Genomic DNA, 15,784 nt, shown 5'->3' with positions numbered 1-15,784 from the left:
AAGGAGAATAGATTTTCCCTTAATCAGTGGCAGTATATAAATTCCATAAGAGAAACCAGAGGCTAGAAGATATACGGGTAATAGAGTGCTAGAACAAAAGGAGTTAACAGAGTACATATCAGTGGTAGGACAGCTGAATTGGGTATCACTACACACGATGCCAGAAATATCATATGATATTAGCGAATTAAGTAAAGCATTTAAAGAAGGAACAACTCAGGATTGAATTAAACTTATTAAAATTGTGAGAAAACTAAGAGCATGATGGGCGAAGTTACAATAAGTGAGATGGAAGAAGAAAGGGTTTATTGGAAGCCCTATACAGACGCTTCATTTGGAAACATAGAAGATGGCCATACCCAACTGGGTTATATTATTTCTTGACAGATGGGAAGAGGAGAAGTCCCATATGGTGGAAGTCTAGGAAATCCAGGAGAGTGGCAAAATCCACCATTGAGGCTGAAGCCCTGAGTGTTGGGGAAGCTGTAGAAGGATTGATATATTTCAAGCATTTGTGGGAAGAGGTAGTAGGAGGGAGAAATTTAGAAGCCTTGGTTAACACTGATAGTAAAACACTAATGACCGCCATCAAATCGAGCACTGGTGTAAGTAGCAAGAGATTAAAAATAGATATTGCTGCAATAAGGGAAACCATGAAATCCGGGAAATAAAGGAGGTGAGATGGATAAAAAGGAAAGGAGCAAGTGGCTGATGTATTAACTAAAGCAGGAGTTTCAGGGGAATGTATTAGAAATTATGTAGAGGGTAAAGAGTTGGAGGACGAAGGAAATTAAGAGGGGAATACTAGGTTAGGAAACAAGTCGGAGGGGAGGGAGAAAGAGATAAGTGTGATATATATTGTATAATTGTTATGGGTATAGATAAGTGTGATTATATATTGTATAATTGTTATGGGTATTTTATGCATTGTTGAAATATGGTGGGTGTCCTATATATGGACAGCATGTGGTAGATTCTAGAAGGTGTCTGTTGATGTATTTAAGTTGTGTTGTGACGTCATAGGCTGTGACGTCATAGACAAGATGGCGGCGGCGTCGGCAGGATGTAAACAATAACACGGGGGAGTAGAAAGCACGTGTTGGTGGTGTGTGGTTGGTATGGGAGAGCTCTCTGTCTGGTAGGAGTTGTTTTTTGGGTCGTAAGTCTTGTGGTGCTGGTGTTTTAAGGTGATTTCTGGAGTGTACTGGAGTTGGAGAAAGCGTACAGGTGGGTAGATTATTCATTTTTGTAGAGAAAGAAAGGGGTTAGGTTAGGCCAAAATTCAAAGTGACATCCAGGAAGTCTCGAAGCATGAGAAAGTTTCATGTTCACATACCCGGGAATTCCAAACAACAAATTGAAAACAACAGGGGGCAAACTAACCCGGCTTTAAAAGGACGGAGTAAACCACGTCCTCACTTAAAGGCGGTAGGAAAATAACTGACAGGGTCACGAGTTAATGAGGGGTATGTGGGTGGCCCCACATGTCTCGTGACCAAGCACAGATGCCAATAGTCCCTTGCGTACACAATTATTTTAAACATTACTGGTTTCCAGCTGGCGCTGAGTATTTATCCTAATGTTAAGACCGAAGGTTTGTTTCGTATATGAACAAATAGCTTTTGCAACATTTCATTTGACATGAACTAAAAAGAACGAATATGAACATTCAAATGCAAAAATTTTTCCTCTCAAATTAAACCTGTCCAGGTAAAGGATACTGTTCACAAGGCGCTTCACAAGGGCAGTATAATAAGGCAATCCTGGATTCCAAACTATGTCATCTGCAGATCTTCCTAAATACTGCTTATAAGCTTCAGTCAGTGCCCATCCAGGTGGCCGGATTTCCTGCTGGGACATAATAACAGCAACCACCAAACGTCGTTTGAGATTTGGCCGCTCGCGTAATTTACTTTCGTAATAATGGAAAGTGTTATACAGGTATGTTATTGGACGATCTGGAACAACAAAAATGGCAAATAAAAAAAAATTAGGAATTTAAAAATCAACCCTATAACTATTTTATATTCAAATACTTACCTTAACGCTAAAACTCTTTAAAGCATCTGTTTTCACTAGAAAACTTCAATCAAAATCCTCAGCATTCATTACTAATGTAAAGGGGTTTTGCTAGCCTGTATGGGAAAAAATGCCCATGATTCACTAGCAAAGTTATTTCAAAGGTTAAAATAGCTATAGAAAAACAAGTACCTATACAGCATAAAACTAATTGCAACATATTGTGAATTTAACCACAACCAATGTAAGTCAAAAGAAAACATCTATTTTCCACGTGACTTATTACATACAGGTGGGGAGGATAAACTGAAAACCTGGTTAGCTGATGTTAGCTTGGGATCCTGATAGATCTGAAAATACACCTATGTACGTATTTGTAAGGAATTTCATGGCTGGCATTCTGTAGAATAACTAACTAATTACATTACAAAACTTGATTAATTGCTGTATAATCTTTAGTTTACGTATTTATATCTTAGGAAGTATATTATACAACATTGTAGAAGTATACGTACAAGGTAAGCTACTAAAGCATCATAAATGGACAAATATAAAAAAAGGTCTCTATATACTTCCTCAATTTAGTGAACAAACTCTTAGCTGAATTATATCACTCAATAGGCAGTGATTAAGAGGTACATTTGCATTCAATAGTAAGCCAACAACTAATGTTAAATACTTTTACAGTAAGGAATTCATGCTAGTTTTACTCATGTGAGTGGGTGTCGGCAGACTTTTGAAATTGACTGTCATTCTAGCTATTCAAAAACAAAACCCATATTTTACCACAGACATTTACTAATATTATGATGACACTTCTTACATACTGCAGTTTGCAATAAAGACTACTTCATTTGTAAAATACAAGTACAATTGTTATTCAAATCCTTGTATATTTTTAAGGACTATCTCGTGATATAAGCAACTGTAAGAATTTTGAAACCCAATCACACATACCATGGAATTTATAGAGCACACCTAGTCGCTCAAGGATGGTTTCTAAATTTTTGTGTACCTGGGCCAATTCTAGAAATCTGTGATTGATGATGTCAAGAACCTGAAAAAATCCACAATGTTATACTTTTCAAAAACATTAAATTTTCCTGAAAGCAATATTCTTGTATCAATTTCTGAAAACATTTGAAAAAATTAACTGAACAATATACTTGACATCAAGATACTAAATTATCCCAGTTATTAATGCATTTAATATGATTTCATTAACAGATGACAAGAAAACCAAGAAAAATTATATTGTTATGATACAATAAAGCTTTGTACATACTTACCTGGCAGATATATACTTAGCTTTAGACTCCGTCGTCCCGACAGAAATTCGAATTTCTCGGCACACACTACAGGTAGGTCAGGTGATCTATCGCCCTGCCGCTGGGTGGCAGGAATAGGAACCATTCCTGTTTACTAATCAGATTTTCTCTTCCACCTGTCTCCTGAGGGGAGGCTGGGTGGCCATTAATTGTATATATCCATCTGCCAGGTAATGTATTGTATAAAACTTTATTGTATCATAACAATATCATTTTTGTACATTCAACTTCCCTGTCAGATATATACTTAGCTGATTCACACCATTGGTGGTGGGTAAGAGACAGCTATTTACTGAATAGACAGGTAAACAACATACGTTGTAGCTAATATATAAAAAACCTTGGTTCCTACCTGTTTAGGCAGCAGACTTCATAGCTACTGCCTTAGGAGGTCTGCATTGCACCCTCAAGAGACCTCAGCGAGGATTTGATGGAACCTATGGGCTAAGAGTTCTTGAAGGGTCTGTCGATGGGGTCTTATCCACTTACTCGACAGAGCCTGATGGCATTTGTCAATGGGGTCTTACCCACTTACATGACAACACACCTTGCCTAGTGGCATAATTAAGGAGCACAACACCGATCCCGATCACCTGATCCTAACACGAGGGTTAGTACTTAAATTGAAAAGAGTTATCCCCAAACTCCTTTCAAAAAACCCTAAAAACTCAATGTTAAATAAAATTGAACTCACTAGTTAAGGATCAGTATCGGCTCCCTATCCCAGCAACGTATCCGCAGACACGTATAAACCAAGAGAGAAGGATCTCTCGCAGGTTATCTTGACATCCTTCGGTAATGGGAAGTCAACACAGAGTTGCATCTCCCGTATGTGACAGCTAACATGTCCTTTATTGACTTATTGTTATGGAAAGAACAAGAATTTGCAAAAGCTCGCACTTCATGCGCTTTTAATTCTCAGCTGTTTGAAGGAATCATCAAGGCACTTATCAAGTGCTTTTAGAGATCACAAATGTCTCAAAGAAGGCCAGGGCATTCTTTGATATGGATCTCTTCTGGATGAAGCCTGGCGCCTGGTTGGTGCTTTGCGCCTGGCTGGCGCTTTGCGCCTGGATGGGGCCTCGCGCCTAGCTGGCGCCTCGCGCCTGGCTGGAGCATCACTCTTGGCTGGCGCCTGGCGCTTGTCTGGTGCCTGGCTCCTGGCTGGCACTTCTGGCGCCTGGTGCCCGGCTGGCGCTTCTGGCGCCTCGCGCCTAGCTGGCTCCTCCCCACTTGCTGGAGCTTTGAGCTTGGCTGGAGTCTCGAGGCTGGCTGGCGATGTCCACATCGGACACTCTCACCTGTCCGATCTGTTCGCCTCTGGCGCATTTGCGCCAGGTTGGAGGCCCGCTCCTTCTCCGCATCAGACAATAAACGCGCTCATCCGAGCTGTCTGCCTCTGGCGTTTTTCGCCTGTTTGGCACTGGATCCTGAACAAACCACAATAGTTTGTCAGGAGACTGGAGAAGGGTGGAAGGAACTCTTCTACCTGGAGCCTCTGGCCTAGGACGAGGGGAGGCGCTTGTAGCCAGTTACATCCAGTAGACGATAGGATATCTTAACAGGACGAGAGATTACAGTCTTCCTCCGAGGGGGATCCTTCGTGAGTACTTCCGTTGCTAACAAGATCTATTCCTGCATGTTGAGGAGGTTTCTCGTTGCAGAATCTTCCCTCTCCTTGCCCGAAGGAGGGGAAGGAGCCTGGAAGTCGAAGAAGACTCCGAGCCGAAAGTGGGGGAACCCAGGGCTTTCTTGGCTCTTATCGTGTCCCTCTGAGTACCTTCTGGGAAGCGCTTCGAGCCCTCATCGCACCCCAAAGACTCTGTAGGCAAACTTTAAGCCATTTCTTCTGCTGAAAGATAAACTTACGTACCCTGCCTGGGCAAAGAGACCCTTCTATCTCTTCCCGTATCAATTGGGAAAATCCCTTGATTTCAAAGCTCTGAGCCAGGATTAGAAGGGTTTTAGTTCTTTGCCAGACATACTATGCTGGCAAGAACCAATCGCCGAGTCTCCATTGAATCTGATGCGAGATTCCAATACACAAAAATTCACTTGTCCTCTTGGTGGTTGGTAGGGCCAAGAGAAAAAATGAATTTCCTCATAAAATTTCTAAAAGAAGCTTGATGAGGAGAGGTTCCAACTTGTCGGAACACGGAATCTGCGGGCCACGAAAAGATCCCAACTCGAAGTACACGATGTCCTACTCTTGGTCGTATTGAGGTATCGTATAAGATCCCGAAGATCTTAGTCCTCTGCTATCTCCAAGTCCCTTTGTAGAGACAGAGTATAGCCTGCTACTGTATTCTTTGATAGCAGATATCTACAAAGGTGATTCTTCTCTCAGAAAGGGAAGAAAACTGCCATGTGGGTCACAGAGGTATTGGAAGAGGACAGTTTCCTCATTCAACCCAGCACGATCTGCAGCACTTCTTTGTCTTGGCCATGACACTTGTCATTCACCTTGAAAAATCCTCTCATTCATGTCAACTTCTCGTCAGTCTGCACGCAGACAGACTCAGAGTGGAGAGGTTCTGAGGTCCCTTTCTAAGTGAGTAGACAGACTCTCTTGGGAAAGCCTTTAGAAAGTGCTGTAGAGGACGTGACCTCTGTGAATCCAGCCTCTCGAAGGCCAAAATGGGGCGAAAAGCATCGTCCTCTCTTCCTCTGACGCCAGTAATTATCTTAATACATCTGTTAAGAATTTATATATAGAGGAAAAAAGACTAATGTTTATTCCCCTTTCAAACTAAAGGATGGCGTATATTGCTACCGCTCTTGGATCAAGAATAAGGAAGCAGTCTAGAGGAAGCCTCTTCATCTTCAACATTGCAAAGAGATCTATGAAGAAGACATCTCGCAGGTTTCCACAACTCTTTTTCCAACTAAGCTTAGACAGACGTCAATAGTTATTATCGTCGATCGAGAAGGTTCTCACGGACGTGCAACATCGTGCAGCGAACCTCTTAAGGATCGTTATGTTCCGTGTCTCTGTTCCAAACAGGTTCTCTCTTGTTAACGCGAACAGGGGCGAAAAAAGAGATTCTCGATGCTCCTTGAGATATGAGAGAGCTGTGGAATTGGCCTGATTGATTTAAAAAATAATTTCGTCACTCCTTGGGATCGAACCCCCGTCCAGTTAGACGGGGAACGAAATCAGGAACGAACCGTGACGTTACCGAGCCTGCTGTCAGAGAGGCTACTGAACCCTTCGGTTAACAACTAGCTATATCGAGAAATTATCAAGTCCACTAAATTGCCTGCAATTCTTTAGACTATGTGCCAGAACATCTGTACCTCTGTCATGGTACCCGGCACCCTCTCATATGTTATTTCCGTTTCTTGGTAGGAAAAACTTTATAGGCGTAATATAGTCCATTCAGGGAAACAAACTTCTGCCACGAAGAAAATGGCCCCCATCAGACTCATCCATCTTCTCACTGAGCATGCTCCGTTCTCTAATAAGGCTATGCTTTCGTAAGCATGAGAGCATTATATAATATAGTGCTCTGCCGCGTTAGAATCGTCTATAATTCTGTTACATTGCGGTAAACAGCATTGAAAGGTTGCAAGAAATCTTTCTATTGAAAGCTTCTTAGCAAAACGCAGACAATGTTATTCATGTTTGCCTACAAATCCCCTCAATTCGAGGCTAAGTCCGTGATTGTAGGGGAGAGATACGGTTAGCCAGTCAATCCCGTAGGAGAGAGAGATGTAACCAACCGCTAATGACCGAGAACTAGATGGTACTGTGTTGGCCTACAGTGACAGCAGTCTACGTTCGCTGTCTCGCCGTATTCTTCCTGAGTTGCCAGCTACTCCATTCAATGAAGGAACATGATAAAATTATTATCGAGCCTAAGGAAGTACTCAATAATGCATATTTAAGCGAAACAACCTTCGTTAAATACAGAAACTGAGTCGGTGTTGTCGTAACAAGCCCTTTAAGAGTAGTCCTTACCTAGGAAACTCCTGTAAGGATACAGGGAATTCAGTTGCCAACCATAGAGGTAACTACGGTATGCGCATATGACTTGACCATACAGTAGTTTTATACACCAAATTCTCTACTACATTCTTTCCTAGCCGAGGCAGAGAGAGAATGGAAAATTTACTATCTTCGTTCTTTTCGTCAATAGAACGAATTAGTATTAGCCGAAGGAGATCACAAGTGAGAACCGAGGATCAAAGAGAATCTCTCAAGCTTCCTATTCTCTTGGACATAAGACTTAAAGGACGTATTCTACGCATCTATTACCTGGAAGAGCCTCTAATCAATGAATGAGAGCTCCTCCAAATCTTGTCCAAGAGAGCTTATATGCTTACGCGATAAGATGTATTGAGATCTTTGTCAATGAGAACTAACCCATTAAGATACAAAGAGTATACATTTTTTGTCACTTATGTGTTATGCATTTACTTGACAATACGTTTAATATCTCCCTAAGGAAGGAAGTTAATCCAGGAACTCGTTAAGTCTTCGTGATTTCCACAGAAATCGCAGAAGGGACAGGATTCCTGTTCAGATCTTGAGCTTACGGAAGGAAGATTGATGTTCCCTTTCCGCAGTCATTCCCAAACGCCGAATAGATGAGATTCTTATTAAGAAAACTCCCGTAGCTCTTGCCTCGTCATAATGAAGGAAGAGTATGAATGAAGGAGAGAGTCCACGCTGAGAGGAACTGCCTGTTACAGCAGTCCTCTGAATATTGGAGAAGGGCTTCTCTCAGTATCAGAATCATCCTGACAAAAGCGACGGCCGCCTGTGCAACATCTTGCGCCTTTGCCAGGAGAAGGCTGATCCGATCCTGCTAAAAACTAAAAAGAGGAGCTTCGCGGCTGACCTCTCTCTCATAAGGCGATTCGGGATATCCTGACGCCTCGCGCCTGGATGGAGCCTCGTGCCTGCCTGGCGCCCCGCTGGCTGTTCGCGCCTGGAAGGCGCCTCGCGCCTGGGAAGCACCTCACGCCTGCTAGGCTCCTCGCACCTGGCTGGCGCTTCTTGTCTGGATAGCGCCTCTTGAGGAGCTTGTTGTCTGCTTGAAAGCGGAACAATCCCAGGTGGAGGAGGAAGATCGGACACACCTTCACACTTCTTGGAAGATTGCGGATCAGCAGACAGGAACTCTGGCGCCTCGCACCTGGCTGCTGGAACGCGGCTCGCCCCTGGTTGCTGGAATGCGGCTCGCCCCTGGTTGCTGGAACTCGGTTCGCACCTGGCTGTTGGAACGCGGCTCGCGCCTGGCTGGCGCTTTTCGCCTGGCTGGAGCCTCATGCCGGTTGGCTCCTGGCTCATGGTTGGCTCCTGGCTCCTGGCTGGTGGCTCGCGCCTGGCTGGAACCTCGCTCCTGGCTGGCGCTCAGGGTTCTCTTAGTTTCCAGAGAACGCGATAGATCGTCCGAACTCCAAACATGTCCATTCTTTGTCTTTTTGGATGTAAGATGAAGAATCGGACGAAGAGACGCACTTTTTAAGGATGCCTTTGCAATGGCGATCCATAGCAGTCTGGGATGCTCCAGATGAGGGGACGCCTGATCGGTGGGGATTCTCCGTAACCTCCGTAAGGCTTTCGACATTCCTTCTCCTCTGGGCCTGGGAGCTTGGAAGAGGTCTAGGCCTGGGAGCGAGACAGCCGATCAGACGCACCCTCCACTGCACTGGGAACACTATATTTACTTCTTACCTTTTCAAGAGCTCGCATTTTGAGCTCCCTCCATTTATTCTTCAAATTTGCACAAGATGAATTTGTAGTTTCTGTGAGGTAAGAAGGTGATGAGGATGCAACAACTACTAGTACTGTTAATACTCTAACTGCTCGTTAGCACGAGACTTATTAAAGCTTCTAAAGGAAGCGTTTCTAGTCATATGCTTTTCTGACTTCCTTAAGTAGGAAGTTAGAGTGTTTATATTTCCTCAATCAAGTTTTAACACTTCTTACACGTATTAGTGAATAGATATTAATATTTCCCTTTATTGCAAAATTCGGTAGTTTCACGTAAAATTTTCTTCGAAAATTCGAAGCGAAATTCATTAAAAAGTTAATAAAAGCGTATGCCAAACCAAAGACCCAGTACTTCCCTGCAAAAGACAGCCCAGAATATCGATGGCGATGAAAAACGAAAATCAAGTCAGGAGGTACCAACAACGATGTTGACAGTACCGAGACAGAGAAAATCTGATTAGTAAACAGGAATGGTTCCTATTCCTGCCACCCAGCGGCAGGGCGGTAGATCACCTGACCTACCTGTAGCGTGTGCTGCGAAATTTGAATTTCTGTCGGGACGACGGAGTCTAAAGCTAAGTATATATCTGACAGGGAAGTTGAATGTACAAAAAATAATTTTGCTAAATATCTACATGATTTCAACTACTACTAGTATTCCAGTGCGATAAAGCCTGATGCAAATATATTTTTTTCCTGTTACAAGTATATTTTTTGTACTGAATTAACTCTAATTACTGCAAGGAAATTTTTAATTCCTAATTTTATCCAATCAGAATCTTTTACCCTAATCATAAGAAAAAACGTTACAGTTGTCCATTTTTAAAAACAAAACTGAAACATAAAAAATACAAAGGCTTCTGTGCCCAAAGAGGTTTCAAATATAGTACTTAAAATAAGAAAAAATCAAACAAACTACTCACAGGCAAAAATCTAAGACAAACGTTGGAGAAATATATAGGCAAAGTTTGATACTGTGCAGTCAATGTGCCCTGTTCTGCAAGGATGCTCTCTGGTGAGAACTTCTCAGGGTACTTCCGATGGAATGCCATGTGCTTTTCATACCTGAAAATACAAATGCTCCTGCCATACTTTACCCTGTGACAAACATGTTTTCTCTACTTTCTGTACTGAAAATACTTGTATAGATACACAATAATACATAAGTCAGCAAACATTATTCATTATAAATTGTTGCAATCAGTGCCCTGCCTTTTTAACTAAAAAGGCTTACAACGTCAGTAACTGATTTAATTTACCAATTACTGTCATTTGGAAATCTAACTAAACAAAAAGCCGTCAAAATAATGCTCACAATCTAGAGGTAAAACTTATCTGAAAACTACAAATATATTTTCTATTGAATTACTAAATTACAGGCATAAAACAACTATATTGTACCCTCATAATACAGTAATGGTTGTGATAATTAAAGTAGTAATTAAAAAATATCTACAAAAGTACAGATAGTCATCACCAACCACACAAATATTTGCAAATCTAAAAAATTGCAAGCATCAGACTCCACAAGTCCTAATAAATGGTGTATTAAGAGAGAAAAGCATGCAGTATTTCAAAATTTGTATGAAGAGAGAAAAGCAGGCAGTATTTCAAAATTAAAATATCTTCTTTTCTCATAAACTTTAGTTGGATATTTACTAAAATAATTTTTGTACGTATCAATATCTGTGAAAGATCCAATTTTTTATAGAAATCATTAGTACTGGACTCTTCAAGTAGTACTCCTGAATACTGACATACTCAAATTTATGTCAATTCTAACATTATTTCCAAATGTTATCCACTCCCATTGTCTCATTTGCTTTTTCAAAGTATCTTGCTAAATTCCAACTCGAGAGAACCTGTTCTGAACTTCATTCCTCAATATCTGAAAGATTCAACTTCGTTATTCCTCTCTCCATGTAATGGTAGCTCATTTTGTTGTGCATACTTTGCCCTGATCACATCTGTTGTTCTGAGATTTGAGTCTCATCCCTGAAGGTATATGGTGATGATGCTTTATATTAAGCAAGCTTTGAAAATCTTGAGGTGGCTTTCTAATTAAAACATAATCATCTATATTTAATAATATGCAAGTCTGTACGTAGTGTTACTCCAATCTAAATCTTCTCTTCTATTATTCAACAACATGAAGGATTGATGTGAAAAATTACAATTTAGACTATTTATAGCAGAGAAAATATTGAAGAAATTCATAGTTACACGATTCTGATCCGATATGTGTAATATGGTTAGTTATCAAAAGCCTCTTCAAAGAAAAATGCATATACTTAACAATTCTTGCGCACACCGCTGACACCACACAACTAAATAATGAAAGTTCAATAATCTTACCAGTTACTTTTGCCTTCCAAATGGTCTGGGGAGTTATCTTTGACAAATCCTGAACACGATTTCTTAATTCTGGAGGTTTCACAACAGAAGTTGTATGATGAAGAAACAAACATGGGCTTCACTACCCTCTTGAGTCCTCAGTGCCTGCCAAGAAATAACTTACAGTACAAAACTGCTGCAGGTATACAGTATAGTATACATACTGATTGTCGCACAACTTTTTGGTTTATCAGGCAAGGCGAAAGATACTTCATCAAGTATGAGGTAAGTACACAGGATACTTGTAGTGATTATCGAATTCTTTTTAAAAAATGGACTACATTTTAGAGTTAAGTATTGCACCAAGTACATGAGAAATACAAATCCACCGTCAATACATCTGTGATAAGTTCAATTAATTTGCCTTCAAAATAAGTTAGACCTAGTACACCTGTTACTGTTATACCTAAAAATATTTTTTCACCCTTAGCCTTCCATATAAAAAATATTCCTATGCACTTTTTAAGGTTCTTTGTAGCGTGTCCTCAGCCCCTAGTTACAACCCCTTTAGTTCCTTTTACTGTACCTACTTTCATATTCTCTTTCTTCCATCTTACGTTCCATCCGCTCCTAACAACTGATAACAACTGATTCAATGTGCAGTGAGGTTTTCCTCCCGTTACAACTTTCAAACCTTCTACTGTAAATTTTTGTTTCAGCGCTGAATTACCTAATAGGCCCCAGTGCATGGCCTTGGGAATAAATTCTATATTTTATTCTCTTTTATGCACTTAATACCATAATAGAATCACAAGTATGTATATAAAACCTTGATCACGATATAAAAGCAAGATAATCTATCTCTCCATTTGGTTTGTTCTAACAACCCCAATAATCACAACACTTTCCTCATTGAAATGCCTCCAAGAACCCCAAGTTGATAGACTTAGAAAGAAGAAATTACCAACTATGCATGACCAGCCAACACTCCACTGACCCAAAAGGTGAGGCCTCTTTCACCTGTGTGGCTCCATCATGTGTACTTTCCATGATGAAAAGTACCGTTCATTTGTTTTCATTCCCACCTTTTTTCTAATTTAATATACTTCATGCTGATTGTGTTTTGCTTAGTGTTATGTGAGTTTTATAGTTAAACTGTACTATGTTGTAGTACATTAGTATTTTCATCTTGAGCTTCCTGTTCCCTGTTCTGCAGGATTTTTTGGTATTCCTTTAATTTCAATTATATAATTTTTGCTAGATTTTTCCAAAAATCTATATTTTTTATGATAATTAACCTTGCCTTCATTAACATGTGAGTTTGAGTAGTTTTCCCCTTTTCTTGTCTCTATTGGTTTACCTTTTTATATTTTATTTTCCACCATTTAGTTTTCCAGTCCAAAGTAAGTTACCTTTGGTTCTCCTTTACTTGTGTATTACATTTACTGTAGTACTTTGTTTTTTGTATTTTATTATTTTGCTATTTTTCAGGGAATTTTATTTACCTCATTCGTGCTTCAGCATATTTGTGTAGTCTCAGATGCTTAGTCCTGTAGCTCCATGTCAATATTGGACAAAAATGTTCCTGTCAGAACGCTAGTGCAGTCTGTGTGTTGATGGTCAATGGAATCAATGGTTCCTTACAACCAAGGCTTGCATGTAAGCATGGTGATTCTTCCAACTCTTCTTCATTTGTCACACCATGGTTATGGCTCTTGGGACTAGTCCCATCTGACAAGGCCTCCTGCCCTGCAATAGTGCAGCCTTGTGTCACAAATGCTCAAGAGTAAGGTTCATAAACCATCTCAGGTCTAAACCACCTCTGTTTTCTCATATGACAAAGCTTGTCTTCCATGGAAGTCTCTTTGTTCAGATGATCTTTTGTCACTCCTAAAAAGAAATTTGTTCCACACTGCCTGCTTCTTCGATCTCCAGCTTCATCTCTACCATCTGTTCTCTGACTTTACCTGTAACCACAATTATTCCTTCCCCCCTCACTGGCACTCCTTCATTCAGATGACACCTCTCTCCTGTCTGGATTCAAGAAAAGGTGGCCTGTGTGTTCTTGGGCTAGTATTGGCTATGGCTGAATTGTCCATGAATAGTTAATGCTGCCTGCTATTGTGCTACTTAAATCTGCAGCTTACCTCTGGTGTTTCAACTGTCTGCTTTACTGTACCTATGTACTTGACTGCTCATTTATACACTACTGCTCCTCTGCAGGCAACTGTTTCTATGGACTCAGCTGGTCCCATCTGTCTGGAATACTTTAGGTATTTTCCCCAATACCATATTTTCAAGCTTCACCATTGTCTGTATTTACATCTAGATATCCTTCCTTGTTTTCCCTGGAAACTAATTTCTCATTCCTGCTTGCATCTTCTACCATCTCTTGTTTGCTTAGAAGACCTTAATTTTTTTCCTCATGGTTTTTCTGCTATTGATTTCCAGCTTACCTGTTTTCTCAGCCTGATCACAGAAGCATATGTTTGTACTCAGTATGTCTGAAGTGTGTTTACATCTCTGCTCCTGGTTGATTACTGTAATACTTGAGAAGCTGAGCATTCTGAACTTTATTTTAGAAAGTTTTTTAGTCTATTTGATTACTTAAAGAAAGAAAACTGGGTAAATGTCCCTCAAACACTGCTAAAATGCCTTTATGAGTAGCCTTCTTCCAACTTTTAAAGCTGCATCCCTTTTCAAGGCAGATTCTGCACCTCATCTGAACTGCTAAATATTGAAGAAATAATTCATATCTTTGGCAATGATTGGCAGTATATCCAAGTGATGTTTATTGGTAAAAGTCCTTTAGAATCTTTTTTAGCATCTTCTAGGAAGATGTCAGAAGCATACACAGCAGCAAAACCGAAACACTCTAAAATGAGTTACAGCAATGATAAAAATATATTTATGCAGATTTTGGAATCATATAGTACTATGGATTCATCTAGAACACCTGGAAAAAGTCTTTCAAAAAACTCTTTTACATCTCAAACAAACAAAAAACACCCTTTCCAACTATTAAAAGCAGGCCAATACTGTCACATGTCTGTTCACAAAGACCCACATGGTAACAATTCATTAAAAATGTTAAATTTATCCTCCTGACAGGCTTTAAATGCAAAACACTCAGTAACAGTATGAGTTTACTTACCAGACATAACATCAGTCTGTCTATTGGGACTATATTGTATACCCAAATGATGCTGTTCATTGTTTCAACATACTTTGATACATGCTGACCACCTGCACTATTTGAAAACTCTAGAACCAGGAAATCGCACAGGGTACGAACATGTGCTGCTAACTGCCTTGGACCAACACGCTCCAAAACTCTGAAAAGTATTTGTAACTTTATTATATAAGTCATGGCAGCTTTCAAGTTTCTCAGTAAAGGTTGGGATATGTTACATGGCAGAAAGTAAGTTTGTTTATTAAGTTAGATATAACATGGCAATAAAATCAATAGCAAAATCCTATATGAGTGTGATATCTGATTACCCATGAGGTCTATGCAGGACAATATATTCATATCAAAGATGCACAAAGCACATTATTAAAACCATGCAGCTTCTGGTTGTGAATATGAGAGATGGGGAGAAGGATACTCTGTTAAGGAAGTAATTCATGTGAAAGTAAAAAAGGAACAAAAAAACAATGATGAAAGAATACAGATGAGGACTCAGACCATATTAAAAGTTTTTAATTTAGAAAAGAATAGAAAGAACTCACCCAATATCTAAATGTTCATATGATTCAGTCAAGAATCTACATAAATCAGATATCAAAGTAATCTATGCACTTTGTATCTGCACACAGTAGAATAAGGAAATTCATCAACTTTCATTCACTTACTTGTAAGCAATTGGAGGCAATCTTTCTGTGTCAAGAACCATCTTGAAAAGTAAGCACAAGAACAATGGAGATGTGTTATGCTGAAGAGAAAAGTGTGCTATGATGTCATTCTCATTGCTCATTGACTTCCATTTCCTATACTCTTCTTCCACAGCTTTCTGTTTAAAAACATATCAAGATTGAAACAATCTTCTTAGACAAGTAATACTGAACTGCTTGTAAATAACAATGTTATCATATAATGTAAACAATGTTATCATATAATGTAAACAAAACACAATTTTCTAGTCTCCTTGACAAAGATACCAAAATCTAGTACAAATCCAAAGAAAGTAAATCTCTATTCTGATGATAAAGCAATTGTCTTGCAGATTTACCATTAATCTAAGATAATACATACTCTTAAACCATGTCTTCAAACAGATATACTTATTCATATTACCCAATATTTATGTATGCATGTAATATCCAAAACACAAAATATATTATAATACAGTATAGTAAAAAAATGGACAATTTTTCTGAA

At 39.7% G+C, this 15,784-nt stretch overlaps 2 protein-coding genes across 2 annotated transcripts in view; both read right to left on the bottom strand.

Moving 5' to 3' along the window:
* LOC135208342 (mediator of RNA polymerase II transcription subunit 23-like) overlaps positions 1-15,784 on the bottom strand; it is a 242,334-nt gene that overhangs the window by 160,438 nt on the left and 66,112 nt on the right. Inside the window, exons 21-22 of the mRNA XM_064240445.1 lie at positions 15,259-15,416; positions 14,558-14,738 (exon numbers count right to left, since the gene is read on the bottom strand). Of these exons, the coding sequence (XP_064096515.1) occupies positions 14,558-14,738; positions 15,259-15,416 (339 nt within the window). The remainder of the gene's footprint in view (positions 1-14,557; positions 14,739-15,258; positions 15,417-15,784) is intronic.
* Positions 1,624-12,453, bottom strand: LOC135208155 (mediator of RNA polymerase II transcription subunit 23-like). Its single transcript, XM_064240297.1, has 4 exons — positions 12,401-12,453; positions 9,993-10,167; positions 2,977-3,076; positions 1,624-1,958 (listed from the first exon to the last, which is right to left on the bottom strand). Exons 1-4 carry the CDS (start codon positions 12,451-12,453, stop codon positions 1,633-1,635), a joined length of 654 nt encoding a protein of 217 aa, XP_064096367.1. The 3' UTR covers positions 1,624-1,632.

The sequence above is a fragment of the Macrobrachium nipponense genome, chromosome 35 (assembly GCF_015104395.2).
Source record: "Macrobrachium nipponense isolate FS-2020 chromosome 35, ASM1510439v2, whole genome shotgun sequence".
In the NCBI taxonomy this organism is placed as follows: domain Eukaryota; kingdom Metazoa; phylum Arthropoda; class Malacostraca; order Decapoda; family Palaemonidae; genus Macrobrachium; species Macrobrachium nipponense.
The sequence above is the reverse complement of the archived record's forward strand: the minus strand, read 5'-3'. Positions and strand labels throughout refer to the sequence as shown.

Coding starts and splice junctions, on each gene's coding strand:
- LOC135208155 (XM_064240297.1), bottom strand. CDS start 12,453: ATGGAAAGTACACATGATGGAGCCACACAGGTGAAAGAGGCCTCACCT. Junction 10,168..12,400: donor AAAGAGGCCTCACCTTTTGG/GTCAGTGGAGTG, acceptor TGTTTGTCACAG/GGTAAAGTATGGCAGGAGCA. Junction 3,077..9,992: donor TTTGTCTTAGATTTTTGCCT/GTGAGTAGTTTG, acceptor GGATTTTTTCAG/GTTCTTGACATCATCAATCA.